Here is a 17,418-nt window from a genome sequence, read left to right as displayed (position 1 = left end):
CAGCACTCCACAATGCTTGAGACGTCTGGGCCTTTTGATCCTGCAGTGCCCTCTCTGAACAACAAAAAAAAACACTGTTATCCTGCTCCATGTTTGAGACTGTCATACAAAGCCTCTGCAGCACTCCACAATGCTTGAGACATCTGGGCCTTTTGATCCTGCAGTGCCCTCTCTGAACAACAAAAAAAAACACTGTTATCCTCCTCCATGTTTGAGACTGTCATACAAAGCCTCTGCAGCACTCCACAATGCTTGAGACGTCTGGGCCTTTTGATCCTGCAGTGCCCTCTCTGAACAACAAAAAAAAACACTGTTATCCTCCTCCATGTTTGAGACTGTCATACAAAGCCTCTGCAGCACTCCACAATGCTTGAGACGTCTGGGCCTTTTGATCCTGCAGTGCCCTCTCTGAACAACAAAAAAAAACACTGTTATCCTGCTCCATGTTTGAGACTGTCATACAAAGCCTCTGCAGCACTCCACAATGCTTGAGACGTCTGGGCCTTTTGATCCTGCAGTGCCCTCTCTGAACAACAACAAAAAAACACTGTTATCCTGCTCCATGTTTGAGACTGTCATACAAAGCCTCTGCAGCACTCCACAATGCTTGAGACGTCTGGGCCTTTTGATCCTGCAGTGCCCTCTCTGAACAACAACAAAAAAAACACTGTTATCCTCCTCCATGTTTGAGACTGTCATATTATTATGTTATTTGATGTTATTGTCAAACATAATGTTTTTGATAAGTTGATAAAAATGACGTTTTGTTTTAAAGTAATAATTGAAATAACTTAAACAATTCACTCACTTCATTTCAGTTCTTTATTTACATTGTAATTCTTGTGCTATTTGTTTTTGTTCTTTTAACATATGTTTCTAATTTAATATTTGTGTTTGTACAGTATATTATGAAAGTTGAATGTTGATTATATATTGATTTGGCCTTAACATACCGCTCGCCAAAAGAAACATTTTCTTTTCAATAAGGAACAATTAAGATAAGTTAAACTAGTGTACCTGTTGCTCGAATTCGAGCAATGGCTAAGTATTGCAGGTGTTATTTTAAAACAAATAAAAGTCATAATTTCTGATGACTTTAAAAGATTCGACTCAAAGATTATGGAAATACAGTACTCAAGATGTACATAACAGATCGATATAAACAACATTTCTTGTAAATAGTGTTTTCTACAAATAGCCTTACTCATAGCCGCATTAGGTTGTCAATAATAACGATTGTAAATATAAAAAAAAAACATTATTTCTATTTCTTGTCCTTGGTGGTGTTCTATGAATTTCCTATGTTTCCATAGTTTGCAAATCGGCTCTTTCAATGATAACCAAGAAATGCAGCACAGTGTTAATTCAGTCTTCTTTTTAGTAGGCCCTGTATCAAATTATCCAGGCTCTCTCGCTTTTTTCCATTGTAATATTTACGCCAACCCAAAAAGTAAATATTTCATTTCAACCAAGTCAGTAAATGTTTGTAGCAAACTCCTCGTTCCCACCACCACCCCTGGCTTAAGTCTGGGACTTATTTGCCAAGCCAATTCCCCATGAAAATCTTCTTTCTTTTTAGGCTTCAGCCACTTCAATCCTCGTCCAGACACATTATGTGTCCAAAAGCCTAACAGCACAACTCCCTTCCCTATTTCACCCTGAGCGATAGGGATCATTGAGATTCGCTCTAACCTTTCCTCTCCCCTTCATAAGCAAGTTTTCATTCCTTTTCTTTCTTAGTTTTTGTTTGTTTCTTTTTTTAAATAAAAAAAAACTTGTTTGATCCCTGTTTTTTCCTTAGCTACTTTTCTAACAACTCAATTGTTTCCTAGTCACTCATCATGTTTTATTTTCTCATCTCTAGACCTCTCTTATCCAAGACTTCTTCCAGTTCTCTCCCATTTGTCTCCTGAAGTGAACTATTTATAAATACGTGACTCCACAAATTCGCCTTGAAATTTTCCATGTCCTGTGACAAACTGCGTTTCATAATGGCCCATCTCCCAATCTTGCTCTATTCTCTTTCTGATGTTAGGTCTATAACCGAACGTTTACCTTTAAAACGCTAACATAATATTCAGCTATCAACGACAATAGTATTATTTGTACTGTATTTCGTTCGTGTCTACCAGTTATAGTTTGTCGGCCTCCTCCTATTATTGTTTTTACTCCTATATTGACCATCCTGGTCGACGTCTTATAGTCTCCATTATGTCGAACGTTTTTTGGTTATGTTTTGATTTTGTGCAAATAAACACTGGTTTAAAACAGTGAAACATCAATCTTTTCAACTAATCTAATAACCAGCTGTTTCAAATATTAGTGTCAATTTCAAAATATTCATCTGCTCAAATGTAAACAAACATTTTCTCCCTAAGAATAACATGGGAACTTTGAATGCCACTGGGGCAGAGCCCTGATGGAATTCCAAAGTTTTTTTGTTTGATGGCAAAACTAAATGCTAAGACCTTTCTAACGACACCTTGGACGTGGTGATCGGTAGCACCACCAATCCAAAACAATTATGACAAAAATATGCCTAGCGTATAAAATATATAGATAAACAGAACACTAGCAAAAATAATAAAAAATCACAAAACTATGTGATTAAGTATCTACTGCATTTGCTTGAGCTCGAGGAAACTGATGACTCGCTCTGCTTCTGTAGGAAAAAATCACTTTTTTATTCCGAGTATGATGTTTAGATGTATGTAACTTAGGTCTGTGAGTAAAAGGTGGGCCTATGTCTATGCGAGGTTTAGCATTATAGATCCGGCAATAGTGAATGGACACATTCTGGTACATAATAGTTTGAGCTACACCATTTTTTGGATAGACTTCATAGTTGTTCATTCTTTTCATAGCTTTGATCGACGACTTTGTGTTCCCAAACGACTCTCCAATCTTGAGATCTTGTCTTTAAAAGGGAGCGGAACTAAGTATCTTCCTTACTGATTCCCTTTTACAGCATTACAATAGATTATCTCACATTTTTCTTCTTCGGTGTTAACTGATGCATGGACTGGGATTTCTTCTAATTCGCAAAAACGTCTAAGTTGATCATCTAGAGAATGTTCAATGGTTGCAACATTGGAAACAATAGATGAAACCTGGTCATATGACTGTGTTTTGCCATTAAGATCAATTGGACCCATCAAAATATATCCGAAACTACTGTGGTAAGGAACGGGGTAACCTTTGGGAGCAGGCATCCGCCCGCCATTCATTACCTCAGGGTACAAGTCTGCACCCAACAAAAATTCAATTTTTCCTGGTGCGTCAAAAGTAGGATCTGCAAGTTCTAAATGTTTGTATTCGTCTTTGATACATTCTGGAAGGGAGGTAGAAGGCGTTTCAGATGTAATTTTCTTCAGAATCACAGCATTAGTCTGAAGGCGAAGTTCAGAATCAAAACGAGGTTTCAGAGTGCCCGATACAACTCCTTTAGTAGATAAAACAGTAGATTCTGCAGCACCAGATACTTGTTCATTGAATTTCTTTCGAGGAAGACACATGCGCTCACAACAATCTTCAGTTATAAAGGAAGTCTGAGATCCAGAATCAATCAAAGTTCTAACTGGTTGGAATTGACCTGATCTATCCTTTATATGAATTAAAGCATTTCCTAACAAAACTAAAGAAGACCTAACACTGCTGCATGCAAGGGACTTGACTAAAGTTTTTCAGCTGGTTGAATGGAATTTTCATTAGGACCTACTTTATTATTCTTCCCTCCCCTAACCTGAGCCTTGTTGGTTAGGCCAATATCATCATTATGTAGTAAACTGTTGTGTCTTGCTTCACATTTAAAACAGCTAGTTTTTTAAGTACACTCAATTAGTTTATGCGAGATCAAAAAACAATTAAAAAAGCATTTTGTGTTTTAATCCAATCCCTACGCTGAGCAGGAGTTTGTCGTCCAAAACGTTCGCATTTATAAATTGTGTGAGCTTCCTTGCAAGATAAGCATTTTACTGCATTGTCATTAGATACACAGGCTCTTTGATGAAAATAAGGCTTATTATTAGTGTATTGCATAGTCTTATACGGTTTATTTGTGGAAACTTCTGTCATAGAAGTTTGAATAGTTTCAAGAGCTTTACACTGTTCATCTAGAAAACTTACAAATTTGTCAAAAGTAAGTAGTTCAATTTCAGAATGTTTAAGTTCAAAATTAGTGTGCATCTTACGATCGATTTTGCAAACAACACTGTGAAGCAAGAGAAAGCTCCATTGCTCAACAGGTAGGCCTAGTGTTTTTAAGGCACTTGTATTTTAAGATAAGGTATCAATGAAGTTTCTTAAGCTTTTGGAGATTTTGAAGTTACTGGAGATATGTTTCGTATTTCATCCAAGTAACAACATGTAGCAAGTTTACGCTTATTTTGGAATCTAGATACAAAACTTTGCCAAGTAATGGTATAATTGACATCAGTTATGGGGAGATTCTTTGCTAACCTCAATGCATCATTTGTACATGAGCCAATAAGGTACGTGAACCGTTCAATGTTTGACAATGATTTATTTTCATGCACTAGTTGCCTAAATAAATCATAAAAGGTAGGCCATTCTTTGAAGTTGCCAGAAAATGTAGGCAAACTAATTTTAGGTAACTTTGCTTGGCTTTGTACGGGCAAATGGTTAGTTTCAGATCTAGAACTAGGTGGTTGTACTTGCTCAATTTCGGGAGGGACAATCTTTGCCATAACAGCTAAAATGTAGTAATATTTGTCACTAATACTGTCAGAAAGCTCTTCTACTTCACTATAATCTGATTCATTTAATTGACTTTTCAAAGCAATTATTTCTGATTGGAGTGTGTTAAATTCCTCAAATGACTCATGAATGGATGCACTACGAATTTTAAAGGATTCACAATCTTCAGACTCGGTGGTTATTCCTAAGCTTAAGCCTAGGTTATAAACTTTGTATATTTTCTTTAAAGCACAATTTCCTCTTCTCCTAGCTGCAGTCACCCTCCTCGGGACACGGTCTAGTACCACCAGAAATAATATTGGCGACAAGATGCATCCTTGTCTTACACCAGAAGTCATCTGAATTGATTCAGACACTTTCCCACGGTGCAGTACACTACAAGAGTACCCCTGGTACATTCTCTTCATTATATTCACATGTTTGGGTGGGATTCCAAAGTTTTCAACAACCTGCCACAGGACTTGATGGTTCACGGAGTCAATTGCTTTTTTAAAATCAATTAATGTCAAATATAACGTTGCTTGATACTCCGTACTCAGTTCAAGGATGATTAGATTATCAAGGTATTAATGAGATCTACACAACTTAAGGGCTTCCTAAAACCCGCCTGGTTTTAGCAAAGCTGATTTTCCACCGAATCCTTGATACGGTTTAGTATAATCCTTGTTAATATCTTGCTTGGCACTGACAGCAACGTGATGCCTCTCCAATTGTTCTCCAATGTCTCCTTTTTTTGGTAGTTTGAATATCAAACCTTTTTTCCATTCTTCAGGTAATTTCTCCTACTGCCAAATCTCTCTTATCAAAGGATAAAGGAGATTTGCAGCTGAATTCCCGTCCGCATTCATCATTTCTGCAGATAAATTGTCCAGTCCTGGTGCTTTTCTAGAAGTTAACTGGTTTCTAGAAAACGCACCTGGGCATCCAAAAGTAGGGGGTTTAAAAATTAAAAACAGTTGACGGACACATCGAAGATTTGTATTTGCCAAAAAACACCACTGCACTGGTTCAACTTATGGACCAGAATTTTATAAAGACATTGAAGGTACACTACAAAAACCGCTTGCTTGTTGATATTGTTAGCACACCTGACAAGGACATCACCTGGATTTTAAATCGTTCGACATCAACATTTTCGATATTTTACCAACAATATTTTACCATATTTTTGATCAAAATAGTCCATCACCTGTGTGGAAGCAGTGTTTGCTGCAAACACTTTAATAACATGGTGTGACGAGGGCGGTCTTGACTTCAAAAACATTGTAATGTTAAAATAAATTCAAGGTAAAGCCATATCAGACTCTCTATGAATAAAAAAAACAAAAGACGATCACAGACTTTTTTAAGGTGAAGGTATGCAAATATATCTTCACGCTGGAAGACATTGGCAAGTACTTACTGTATGGTAAATATTTACTGTTATGGTGTCTTATGTTAAAATATTATTTAACAATGAATTATTGTGTTTTGTTTTTGTAACAAATTTCATCTTAATTTCTGTATCCTATACCTACTATGAAAATGAGTTAGGCCTATTAAACATAGCCTATGTCACATCTTCTATGCTGATTAGGTTATACGCCACTAGTTTAAGACACAGCTGACTTAAATTTAGCAATCTGACATTTTCGGTAATCCGACACTCTCCCGGTCCCATAGGTGTCGGATTAATAAGAGTCAACTTTATAAATTCCATAGGGTCTTTTAGATGGTATTTTCAACTATTACATATTAATATTAGAAATCGTAAATTTAAAAATTATAGAAATTCATTGCCGATTAAATTTGATTTTTTCATCTATTGTTCAAACTTAAGTAGAGCATATGCGCGACCAGAAGATTTACAGTACCTCGTTTTGGTCTTGCAATTCAGCAATTTTGTTTTAGGTAGGTCTATCACATTTTAAAAAAATATTGATTTTTTACCCACCCTAGACACAACATGTACACCTTTTCTTAGTGTAAATGCTGAAAAAAAATACCCATGATTAAGTATATGTGTGAACTTAATGTATTCATGACGATGGAAGTGTTTGACAATGAGGCAACATACCTTGAAATTATAGTCACTGGGATTGAAAACAATATCAGGTAACTAACCAATTTGTGTCTAAGCTCCTATGTATCTGTTGACTTACTTGCAATGGCCTCATTGAGCCCCTGCATGCGCCCAGTCATCTCAGCCAGTTCAGCTTGTAATCTTGCTTGCTCCTCCAGTACTTTGTCTTCCATTCTCTGAATCAGCTTCCTTTCTACCTCCTGTCACCAAAAGATCTATGGTAAAATTTATCTTATTGATTTTAATTCAAATAAATTATTTTGTAACTTATTCTTTTATTTTCATAAGACAAAGAGTTGTGTGAACAAAAGTACAAAGACTGTTTCATCAGTTTAAAGGAGTTATGTGTTGAAATTTACTCCATACCACTGATACTTGGACATTGGTATCGGTATCGAGAATCAATCAACAAAAGTCAATTTTGATACCAATAACCAAAACATCTGCGAATAAGCCGTGTGATCGGAAAATTTCCGCTATAGCTAAGATTGCGCATGTAGAAACAGTGGTGTTTCAATGAACGCAGGAGATGATGATAATGTCTACACGACCAAGGGAAACTATAGCGATGTCTACACAACCAAGGGAGATGATTATGATGTCTAGATGGCTAAGGAGATGATCGGAATTTTCCCTGCAATCAGGGAAGACAATGATAGTTTCTACATGACGGCGGGAGATATTCAATATTTTACCGTGATCACAGAAGACGTTGATAAAGTTTCTGTGACTGCAGGAGACAATGATAGTGTTTCCTTTAGTTTAATGCTAAGCGTTATTCAGCATATTGCCAAAACCACGGAAGACAGTGATGATGTTTCCGTGTCTGAGGAAGATATTCAGGATTTTGCAGTAATCGTAGTCGTAGAATATGACGATGATATTTCCGCGACAGCAGGAGATGATCACGATATTACCTTGAGTTTGGCGTGATTGAAAATCTCAGACTGGAACACCTACACCCCATCACCTCAAATATACTTTATGGAAGGACACAAAGACAGGGGTTGGTTTAGTATAACCCATCCAATCCTAATGTTTGTAAGAATAAAAAGGAATCGGCATCGATAATCGATTTCTCAGGTATCGGTATTGACAGTTTAGAGTACTTTTAATGGACAGTTTTTCAGCATCAATTAATAGTATAAATTCCACTTACATTATTAAATTAAATTGATTGTGAATATTTTATGTTCTTGAAGTGTTCATTCATTTATGATCTTCCTGTTACGCAATTACCATGATGCACAATCTGCAGTAAGCTAGAGAAGTTAACATTTTTCATGCATTTATTACCAGGTAAACCTTTTAAGAAATTTATATTCCTAAATACATTTAACATAAATCAATTCATTCAAAATAACTGAATACAACACAACCACTGACATTTTGCCATTGATGTTTACATACAATTCTTTCATTGCATACTTACAAACCTAGATTTTGCTTAAATTTTGTTGTTTTGACGTAAATTAACAGGTAGCGTCCCTTCAAATTCAAGGACAATTCCAGGTTTTCCAGGATCAAAATTTTCAGGACAAACATGCCGCTTGAAATAAGCAAACTTACTTGTTTATACTTCCTACTGCTAGCATATTAAAAACCCTATGTCGAATTCCGTAATCATTTCTCGCGATCTCAGCCACATGAGTGATAATATGTTTCAATATCGGCAAAATGTGTGCTGATTTCCTGCGATTGTGTTAACATCCGTGACAATTTATCGCGATGTCTGACATCCATGATCACCTCTGGTGGTTTCCTAGCAATAACTTTGATAATTTGCCACTATCATGGCAACACCTGTGATGATTTTTCAGGATGTAATGTCCAGCGATTATCTTAACTTAACACCCTTGACTATTTTTTGTAATCACAGCTACATCTGTGAACATCTTGCAATGGCGGCAAAATTTGTGATGATTTTCCGTAATTGCATTTAAGTCTGTTTTTCGTGATAATTTACCTTTATCCCGATTTTCAAGTAGGCCTAAGCAAAACAAGAAAAATTTGTGATTTGGGCAGATTTTTTGGCATTTTAAATTCCCGGGAGGTTCTTTACAAAATTCACGTTAAATTCACAGATATTTTCCTGGTCATTAAAATTCACAAACAATTCCCAGTTTAAGTAAATTAAAAAAATGTATGCAAACATTGCAAACAAATTTCAAAACAATGTAGTGAATTTTAAATAATTATAATCTTACACTGTAAGTTATGGGGCAGTGAATTAACGACAGAAAGTTGTAAATTTGAATTAATACCTTTTCCTTAAGTGCAAGTTGCTCCTTGAGAAGGTCTAGATGTACTTGCTCCTGACGTTTAAGAGACTTGTGTACTTCATCATCACAGTCCTTCTTTAGCTCTATCATCTGTTAATACAACTGTTATTAAACTTTGAAACACACAACAACAGAACAACTACATTTATAAACCAACACAAATTTGATATTGTTCCATCTGTCATAATGGGAAGGAATTATTGGTCTGCGGTACAGAAAATTTAAGGTCAGTACGGAACAATCCTATTTTGTATCTCGGTTCTCGGTACAAAATCGGTACGGTACGCGGCTACTCGTATTTTTGCGGTTTTCTTCTCAGATCTGTATTTGAACCATTATTTTTCATTTTAATACATTGACATTACTATGAAAATGGATAGTATCCTACATTCATGGTTTTCTAACAACAATTACTGTACCACACATTTTTAAATCCTTTTACTCCTACGAGGATTGAGTCACGAAAAATCACAGTTAAGATAAAGGCCTTACCAATTTTACTCTGAGATACTTTGAATAGCCATGATAAAAATTATTTCCATCCAACACAATGTCTAGTTGTTTTTTAAACTTTTAAAAACATATCAAAACATTCAGTACAAAAACAGTGTAGTTGCCAGCTGTTCTCATTCAACAGATGACAATGAAAAACAGGATGTTATGATTAACCCTTCCCGGACGGGTGACGGATATATCCGCATAAGTCATTAGCGATTAAGGACGGGTGACGGATATATCAGCCTATGGTTTTTTATGTTCCGGACGGGAAGCGGTTATATCCGCCTTCTTTTCAGACAGACTGGCAGGTACTTAAACAGTAACCAGATGTTTCGCGGTACCAAGGCGCCACTTTCCTGCTCTATCCATGGCTGCGCTCTCTCTCGCACTCCCCCTCTCTCAGGCGCTGCCCCTCTCTCCCGCGCTGCCCCTCTCTCCCGCGCCGCCCCTTTCTCCCTCACACCAACCACCTCTCCTACACCCCCCACGACGTTTCGCGCTCAACACCACGTTGTCTGTGTGTTGGCGCCAAACGTTACAGTTGTCTGTCTAGCAGAATGAGATAGTGATGTACGATGGCTTATAACGTAAATAGTACTAGTTTTTCTGGTGATATTATTGAGTTATTGAACAAGAGTTTTTCGGAGGGTGATGTTGCTGTTGATGGAATGGAATTGGACGAAGATGACAACATATCTGTGCGTAGTTGTGATGTAAATAATGCAAATATCGACGGAAATGATATTGATATAGTAAATGGTTTTGTATCCGAAAATGACAAAGACGCTGATGTTCCTCAAGATTAATGTAATGTGGTTCAAGTGGAAAGTATTAGTGATGAACAAGTTAGTGAGGACGATATTGGGAATGCCTCAAGTTTTATTGACTCGGAAAAAGAAAGCCTTCATAGTTCAACCAATGAATATACAATGGCGTCCAAAAAGTCATTTGCAAAGAACTCTAAAAATTCATCTAAAAAGAGGTCTAGAGAGGCACAACAACCAAATCTAACTAAAGCTAAACTCCTTCGTATGAAGTGCGATAAGGAGTATGCTTTTGTGACCGACAGTGACAGTGGACCTGTAAGTACTATTCCTATTTATAACTGCAATTACGGTCGTAATCTGCCTACAGAATTTGATCTCACTTCAAAACCAATTGATTTCTTTTCACTTTACTTTCATAGTAATCTAATACAATTGATTTGTGATGAAACCAACCTATATGCTCAAAGTTTGCCTATTCAAAACCAAAGGAAACAAAAGGTTTGGGCTGATACAACAACCACAGAGATCCGAGCTCTTCTCGGGGTTGTACTGAATATGGGACTTCACCCGTTGCCTGATATAAAGGACTACTTTTCACTGTCCTGGGTAAACAAGATGCCCTTTTTTTCCGATGTTTTTACTCGAGATAGGTTTTTGATGCTGTTTTGGAGATTACACTTTAGTCATGAACAGGGAAGCGCACGTGACCTCAAAATAAGAAATATTGTGAACACAATTCAAGAGCAATGTAAACTATTCTATACTAGGGTGGGCTGAAAAAAATCGATTTTTTTTTTCAAAGTTCTAATAGTGCGGAAAAGTTGCGAATCATACAGACAGCAAAAAAGAAAAAAAAATTATCAAAATCGGTTAACATTTTCCGGTCGCGCATAAGCCCTAAAGTTTGAAAAAAAATTGAAAAATTTGATTTTTTTAAAAAAATTTCCAATTTTTAAAATTAATGTTTTTTTATTGTAATAGTTTGTAACGTCTTCTGAATGAGCCTTAAACATTGTGTTTTAGTTTGGTTTATATTAATTGATATCTTCCGGTCGCGCATAAATCTCACAGTTCACCAAAATATTGGAAAATTTCACATTTTCACGCATTTATTGAATTCGATAAATAATATTGATAATTAGTTTGTTATAAGTTATAACCAGAGTAGGCCAACTTTTTCAATGGAACTGGTCGTGAGTCACTTGTCTAGCCGGGTTGAACGACCTCTCCCCTCCATTCCACCCCCTCTACATTCCTAAGATCACGCCACGCGTCTCCCTCCCCTTCAGTCAGTCTGCTTCTGTCAGTTGTGATTGCAGTGTCCCACTGTTTAGTTAAATATCAGTTTTTTGTTTTGCAACTGTTTTGGTGGTTTGTGTATCATATTGCTGTGTGTTACTGTTGACATGACTGTGTGAATATCGATGCAATTACGTCATGGCTCTGCCGAAGAAAGTGATAACAAGACAGACATTCGACTGCCCTATTTTTGGTACTCCAAAAGATCTCCCAACAAACAAGCTACCTACGGGCGAGGAAATCATTCGGGGATGTTCTCAAGAAAGGTTTAATCTAGCATTAGGAATTAATAATAAGAGCGTGAGTTTCAAACAGGTTACCAGTACAGTAACTAACAAAGTAATTAGCTTATATGAAAAAGCATCTATCCCTACAGTTACAGAGACGAGAATTACGCAGCTCATAACTGCATTGCATGATAAGTATTGTGGCCTGAGGAAATCATATACACGGGACAAAAACAATGCTTCTTTTAAAAAACGTGTTGATGATTTTAAACTAGGGATGGACGGGTCCCGAAATTTCGGGAATTTTTCGGGAAAAAAATATTCCCGATTATCGGGACGGGATTACATTTGATTCGGGAATTTTTCGGGACGGGATTTGGTCCGATCGTCGGCGATTTTGCCGCTTCGCGAGTGCCGATGACGCCGCTATTGCGAGCGATAGGTCCACGAACGCAGGAGACGAAGACATTTCGACGATCACGCCGTGACCGCGGAGTCATACCGACGATCACGCCGTGACCGCGGAGTCATGCCGACGATCATACCGTGACCGCGGAGTCATACCGACGATCACGACGTGACCGTGTAGTCCTACCGACGATCGCGCTGTGACCGCGGAGTCATACCTGCGATCACCCCGTGACCGCGGAGTCATATCGACGATCACGACGTGACCGTGGAGTCCTACCGACGATCGCGCCGTGACCGCGAGTCATACCGGCGATCACCCCGTGACCGCGGAGCCATACCGACGATCACGACGTGACCGTGGAGTCCTACCGACGATCGCGCCGTGACCGCGGAGTCATACCTGCGATCACCCCGTGACCGCGGAGTCATATCGACGATCACGACGTGACCGTGGAGTCCTACCGACGATCGCGCCGTGACCGCGAGTCATACCGGCGATCACCCCGTGACCGTGGAGTCCTACCGACGATCGCGCCGTGACCGCGAGTCATACCGGCGATCACCCCGTGACCGCGGAGCCATACCGACGATCACGACGTGACCGTGGAGTCCTACCGACGATCGCGCCGTGACCGCGGAGTCATACCGACGATCACGACGTGACCGTGGAGTCCTACCGACGATCGCACCGTGACCGCGGAGTCATACCGACGATCACAATGTGACCGTGGAGTCTTACCAACGATCGCACCGTGACCGCGAGTCATGCCGACGATCGCGCCCGTGACCGCGGAGTCATGCCGACGATCGCACCGTGACCACGGAGTCATGCCGACGATCGCAACGTGACCACGGAGTCATGCCGACGATCGCAACGTGACCGCGAGTCATAACAAATATCGCGCTGTGACCGCGATTATTGGACCGACAATCGCACCGTGACCACGAGTCATACCGACGATCGCGCCGTGATCGCGGAGTCATGCCGTCGATCACCCCGTGACCGTGGAGTCATACCGACAATCACGACGTGACCGTGGAGTCCTACCGACGATCGCGCCGTGACCATGAGTCATAATGACGATCATGCCGTGACCGTGAGTCATAATGACGATCACCGTGACCGCGAGTCATACCGACGATTATCCCGTGACCGCGAGTCATGCCGACGATCACCCCGTGACCGCGAGTCACAAGTTTCTATAGGTACCTGTATATTGTTACCCATTTTTTGGTTTTTATAGATCAGAACCACAAACGGTAAAAATTGATTTTGTATGTCTTTTTTTGGTAACTGCAATACTCAAGACTTTCTTTTTATGCACAGAAAAAATCCCGTCCCGTCCCGTCCCGAAAATCGGGAAGGAAATAAAAATCCCGTCCCGTCCCGTCCCGAACTAAAAATTCAATCCCGTCCATCCCTATTTTAAACTAAAGTGCTCACTTCTTTTTGATGTAGCAGCCTGCAAATGCCCAATCGCTGTTGAATGCACTTGCAAAAAAGTCCCAGATCTGTGCCAGTGCAAAGTCACTATTGATTGCAGTTGTGAAAAATCAAAGAAAATACCCCCAATTGAACTAAAATTTGTATACTTAATGCGAAAGTACGGATTAGGGAAAATTGGCCCGGTGGACATTAATGAAACAAACAAGCGTTGGAAAGGAAGTCAAGAGACAGTCATTTATATGTAGAAGAAGTTGCGAAGCCTTCGTCCTCGGATTCTGTTTTAAAATTAGTCGAAACTGAAGAAATACGTTGTCCTTCAAGTTTGGACTCAGACACAGGCAGTGATAACGACCAAGATTATACAGTTCAAACAAAAAAAGCTCCAAAACCCATTTGGCAGATGAGAGTTCAGTTGAAATCCACTGCAATTATAAGCAACCGTTATGGCGTTTCCGATCGTGCCACTGCAGCGATCGCATCAAGTGTTTTGCACGACTTTGGCGTTATCAGTAATTCCGATTCCACGCATGTTGTAGATAAGAACAAAATAAGACGTGAAAAGCAAACTGTTATGGCTGAATTGTGTGGTAAGTCTGACTCACCTCCACTGTTAGGTCTATATTTAGATGGACGAAAAGACGACACGTTGGTGATTAAGCAAGCTCATTCAAAAAGGTTTCGTAGAACTATTAAGGATGAGCATTACTCACTGATTCAAGAACCCGGCTCACTCTACGTTGGCCACGTCACTCCGAGTTCTGGAAGCTCTGAAGATATTGTCAAGTCTGTAATTTCTTACCTGTCTGAGCGTGATATTTCTCTTGAAGATCTCATTGTCATCGGTTGTGATGGTACTGCTGTCAATACCGGATGGAAGACTGGACTAGTACGCCGAGTTGAACTTTATTTAACAAAACCTGTACAATGGGCTATCTGCCTCCTCCATTTCAATGAGTTGCCATTTCGCCATTTGTTTGAGTACCTGGATGGCAAGACAACGGGGCCTAGTACTTCCAAAGGGCCAATTGGTGAAAAGTTAGTTTCCTGCCAAAAACTGCCGGTGGTTAACTTCCAGAGAATTGATTGTCAGATTCCACAGATAGACAAAAACGTGCTCAGCAAAGATCAGCAATACCTACTTGATATTTCAAAAGCGATAGTATCAGGAACCTGTAAAGAAGATTTGGCTGAACGGGATCCTGGGCACTTATCACATTCAAGGTGGTTGACAAAAGCCAATCGAACTCTCAGATTGTATGTAAGTGAGGAAAACCCTTCCGCTGAACTTCAAGATCTAGTTTTGTTTATACTGAAATCGTACATGCCACTATGGTTTGCCATAAAAACTAGTAAAAACTTCACAGACGGTCCAAAACTTGTTTACCAGGCAATACAATCAACAAGGTATTTGCCAAAACCTTTGATTGATGTCATAGACCCTGTAATTGAAAGGAATGGGTTTTTCGCCCACCCAGAACATCTCCTATTATCAATGACTCAAGATAACAGGAAACACGTACGAGAGCTTGGACTTCGGAGAATTCTAAAAGCAAGGCAGAGGGACGCCAGAAGGAAGAGGATAAGAACATTTACTCCACCAAAAATAAATTTCAGCGCACAAGAATACACAGAAATTATTAACTGGATGGAATGTGACCTATCCTCGCCCCCATTGTTAAGAAATATAAGTGATGATGAGATCAGATCACAGATGGAGAATGAATCAATTCCTGACTGGAACATTCCTTTCGCGCAATTCCCAGTTCATACACAGGCTGTTGAACGTTGCGTGAAGCTCGTCACGGAAGCCTCTGGAAAAGTCTGTGGAGCTGAATCCCGAGACGGATTTATAAGAACCACTCTGCTGTCTAGATCGTCAATGCCTAACTTCGCCAGCAAATCGGACTTCAAAGTACCGTCGGCTACAACATAAAAAATAATCCACTGGACGGAAGGATTCAATTGAGATAGACTATTTATTCAGTGTGCTTTATTCTATATTCTATTGTTATATTCTATTGTTCTATTGTCTATTTCTATTGTTAAATACCAGTCTGTACCTTTGATACTTCCTTTTAAATACAGAACAAGTCAAAAAGTATCATTTGCGTATAACTTTTATTACCCATATTGTCATAAGCCTAGTCATAAAAAAGAGGAATTTTCAATATTTTGATAAGTTTTGGAACTAATGCGCGACCGGAAGATATCAACTGATCTAAACCAAACTAAAACACATTGTTTTTAGGCTCAATCACAAGACGTAACAAACTATTACAATACAAAAACGTTAATTTATAAAATTAGAAATTTTTTTGAAAAAATCAAATTTTTTAATTTTTTTTCAAACTTTAGGGCCTATGCGCGACCGGAAAATGTTAACCGATTTTGATAATTTTTTTTCTTTTTTGTTGTCTGTATGATTCGCAACTTTTCCGCAGTATTGGAACTTTGAAAAAAAAAATCGATTTTTTCAGCCCACCCTATTCTATACGCCAAGCTCGTATGTGTCAGTGGATGAGAGCACTATTTCATTCAAGGGCAAGATTTTATTCAGAGTTTACAACCCCGACAAGCCTGTAAAATTTGGGCTAAAAGTGTTTGTTCTTTCTGATGCTCTGAATGGGTATTTTACAGTTTTAGCCCATATTACGGTAAAAGTGATGGTAACGAGGATGAGCTTTTGAAAACAACAAATACTGTTCTACAACTCTGCGATTCTTTAGTAAAAGATCCCCTGGACCCTCCATCTGGTCACCATGTATACGTCGACCGTTACTACAATAGCCCTGAACTGGCTAAAGAGTTGCTGAAGAAAAATATGTTTGTTACGGGAACGGTTATGAATAATAGAAAGGAAATGCCAACACTAAGCAAACCGCTCAATTGTGGTGATGTAGAAGCACGAAGAAACAAAGACTTGGGTGTTATTTATTGGAAGGACAAAAGAGTGGTAACTATGCTTACAACCACAACCAAACACAAAATAAGCCGGAATGAGATGACAGAGAAGCCCAGCAAGTGGCCAAATAAACCTCCTGTTCTAAAGCCTGATGTTGTCTTAGATTACACTAAACACATGGGTGGAGTTGATCGTGCTGACCACGTGATATCTAGTTATCAGTTTATGAGGCGTACTAAAAAATGGTATCGCAAACTTTTCTTTTGGCTCCTTGAAGTGTCTACTATAAACTGTTATATTCTATATAAATCCTTGCAAGAAGACAACAACAGAGTAGCAATGTCTCACAAACAGTTTAGACTTAGCCTTGTGGAAGATTTAGTAAGAGACTATGTTCAGGAGACCTGCAATTTTGCAAGAAGACGACCAGGACGACCGAAAAATGATATTCAACGGCTGAACGGAAAACTCCATGTTATGGGCAAATCACCGAAGGGGTCCTTCAGATGTCATGTTTGTGCAAAGAAAAAAGTTCGTAAGGAAACTGTGTACTTTTGTAAAACATGTGACGAAAAACCGTACTTACATCCAGACACATGTTTTGAGGTGTACCACACCCAAAAAGACTATTTTTAGAAGAATGGACTATTTACAGGCACCTTGTAAACTCCGTAAAATGATTTTGTAACCTTTTGAAAACTGAAATTATTGTTATTTTTTCTTGTTTTATAAGAATGGACTATTTACAGGCACCTTGTAAACCCCGTAAAATGATTTTGTAACTTTTTGAAAACTGAAATTGTAGTT

The 17,418-nt window shown here is 38.9% G+C and overlaps 1 protein-coding gene across 2 annotated transcripts in view; it reads right to left on the bottom strand.

The window, feature by feature from the left end:
* Positions 1 to 532: 532 nt before the first annotated feature.
* Positions 533 to 17,418, bottom strand: part of LOC129004092 (MICOS complex subunit Mic60-like) — a 121,179-nt gene continuing 104,293 nt past the window's right edge. For both annotated transcript variants that reach the window (XM_054432489.1, XM_054432497.1), the window contains 3 exons: positions 9,043 to 9,150; positions 6,858 to 6,978; positions 533 to 645 (listed from right to left, as the gene is read on the bottom strand). In XM_054432489.1, the coding sequence (XP_054288464.1) occupies positions 551 to 645; positions 6,858 to 6,978; positions 9,043 to 9,150 (324 nt within the window). In that variant the 3' untranslated portion in view covers positions 533 to 550. The remainder of the gene's footprint in view (positions 646 to 6,857; positions 6,979 to 9,042; positions 9,151 to 17,418) is intronic.

This window comes from Macrosteles quadrilineatus, unplaced genomic scaffold (genome assembly GCF_028750875.1).
Source record: "Macrosteles quadrilineatus isolate MER2022 unplaced genomic scaffold, UCM_ALF_1.0 Scaffold_1__1_contigs__length_201487025, whole genome shotgun sequence".
NCBI classification, from domain to species: domain Eukaryota; kingdom Metazoa; phylum Arthropoda; class Insecta; order Hemiptera; family Cicadellidae; genus Macrosteles; species Macrosteles quadrilineatus.
This window is presented reverse-complemented; position numbering and strand designations above follow the sequence as displayed.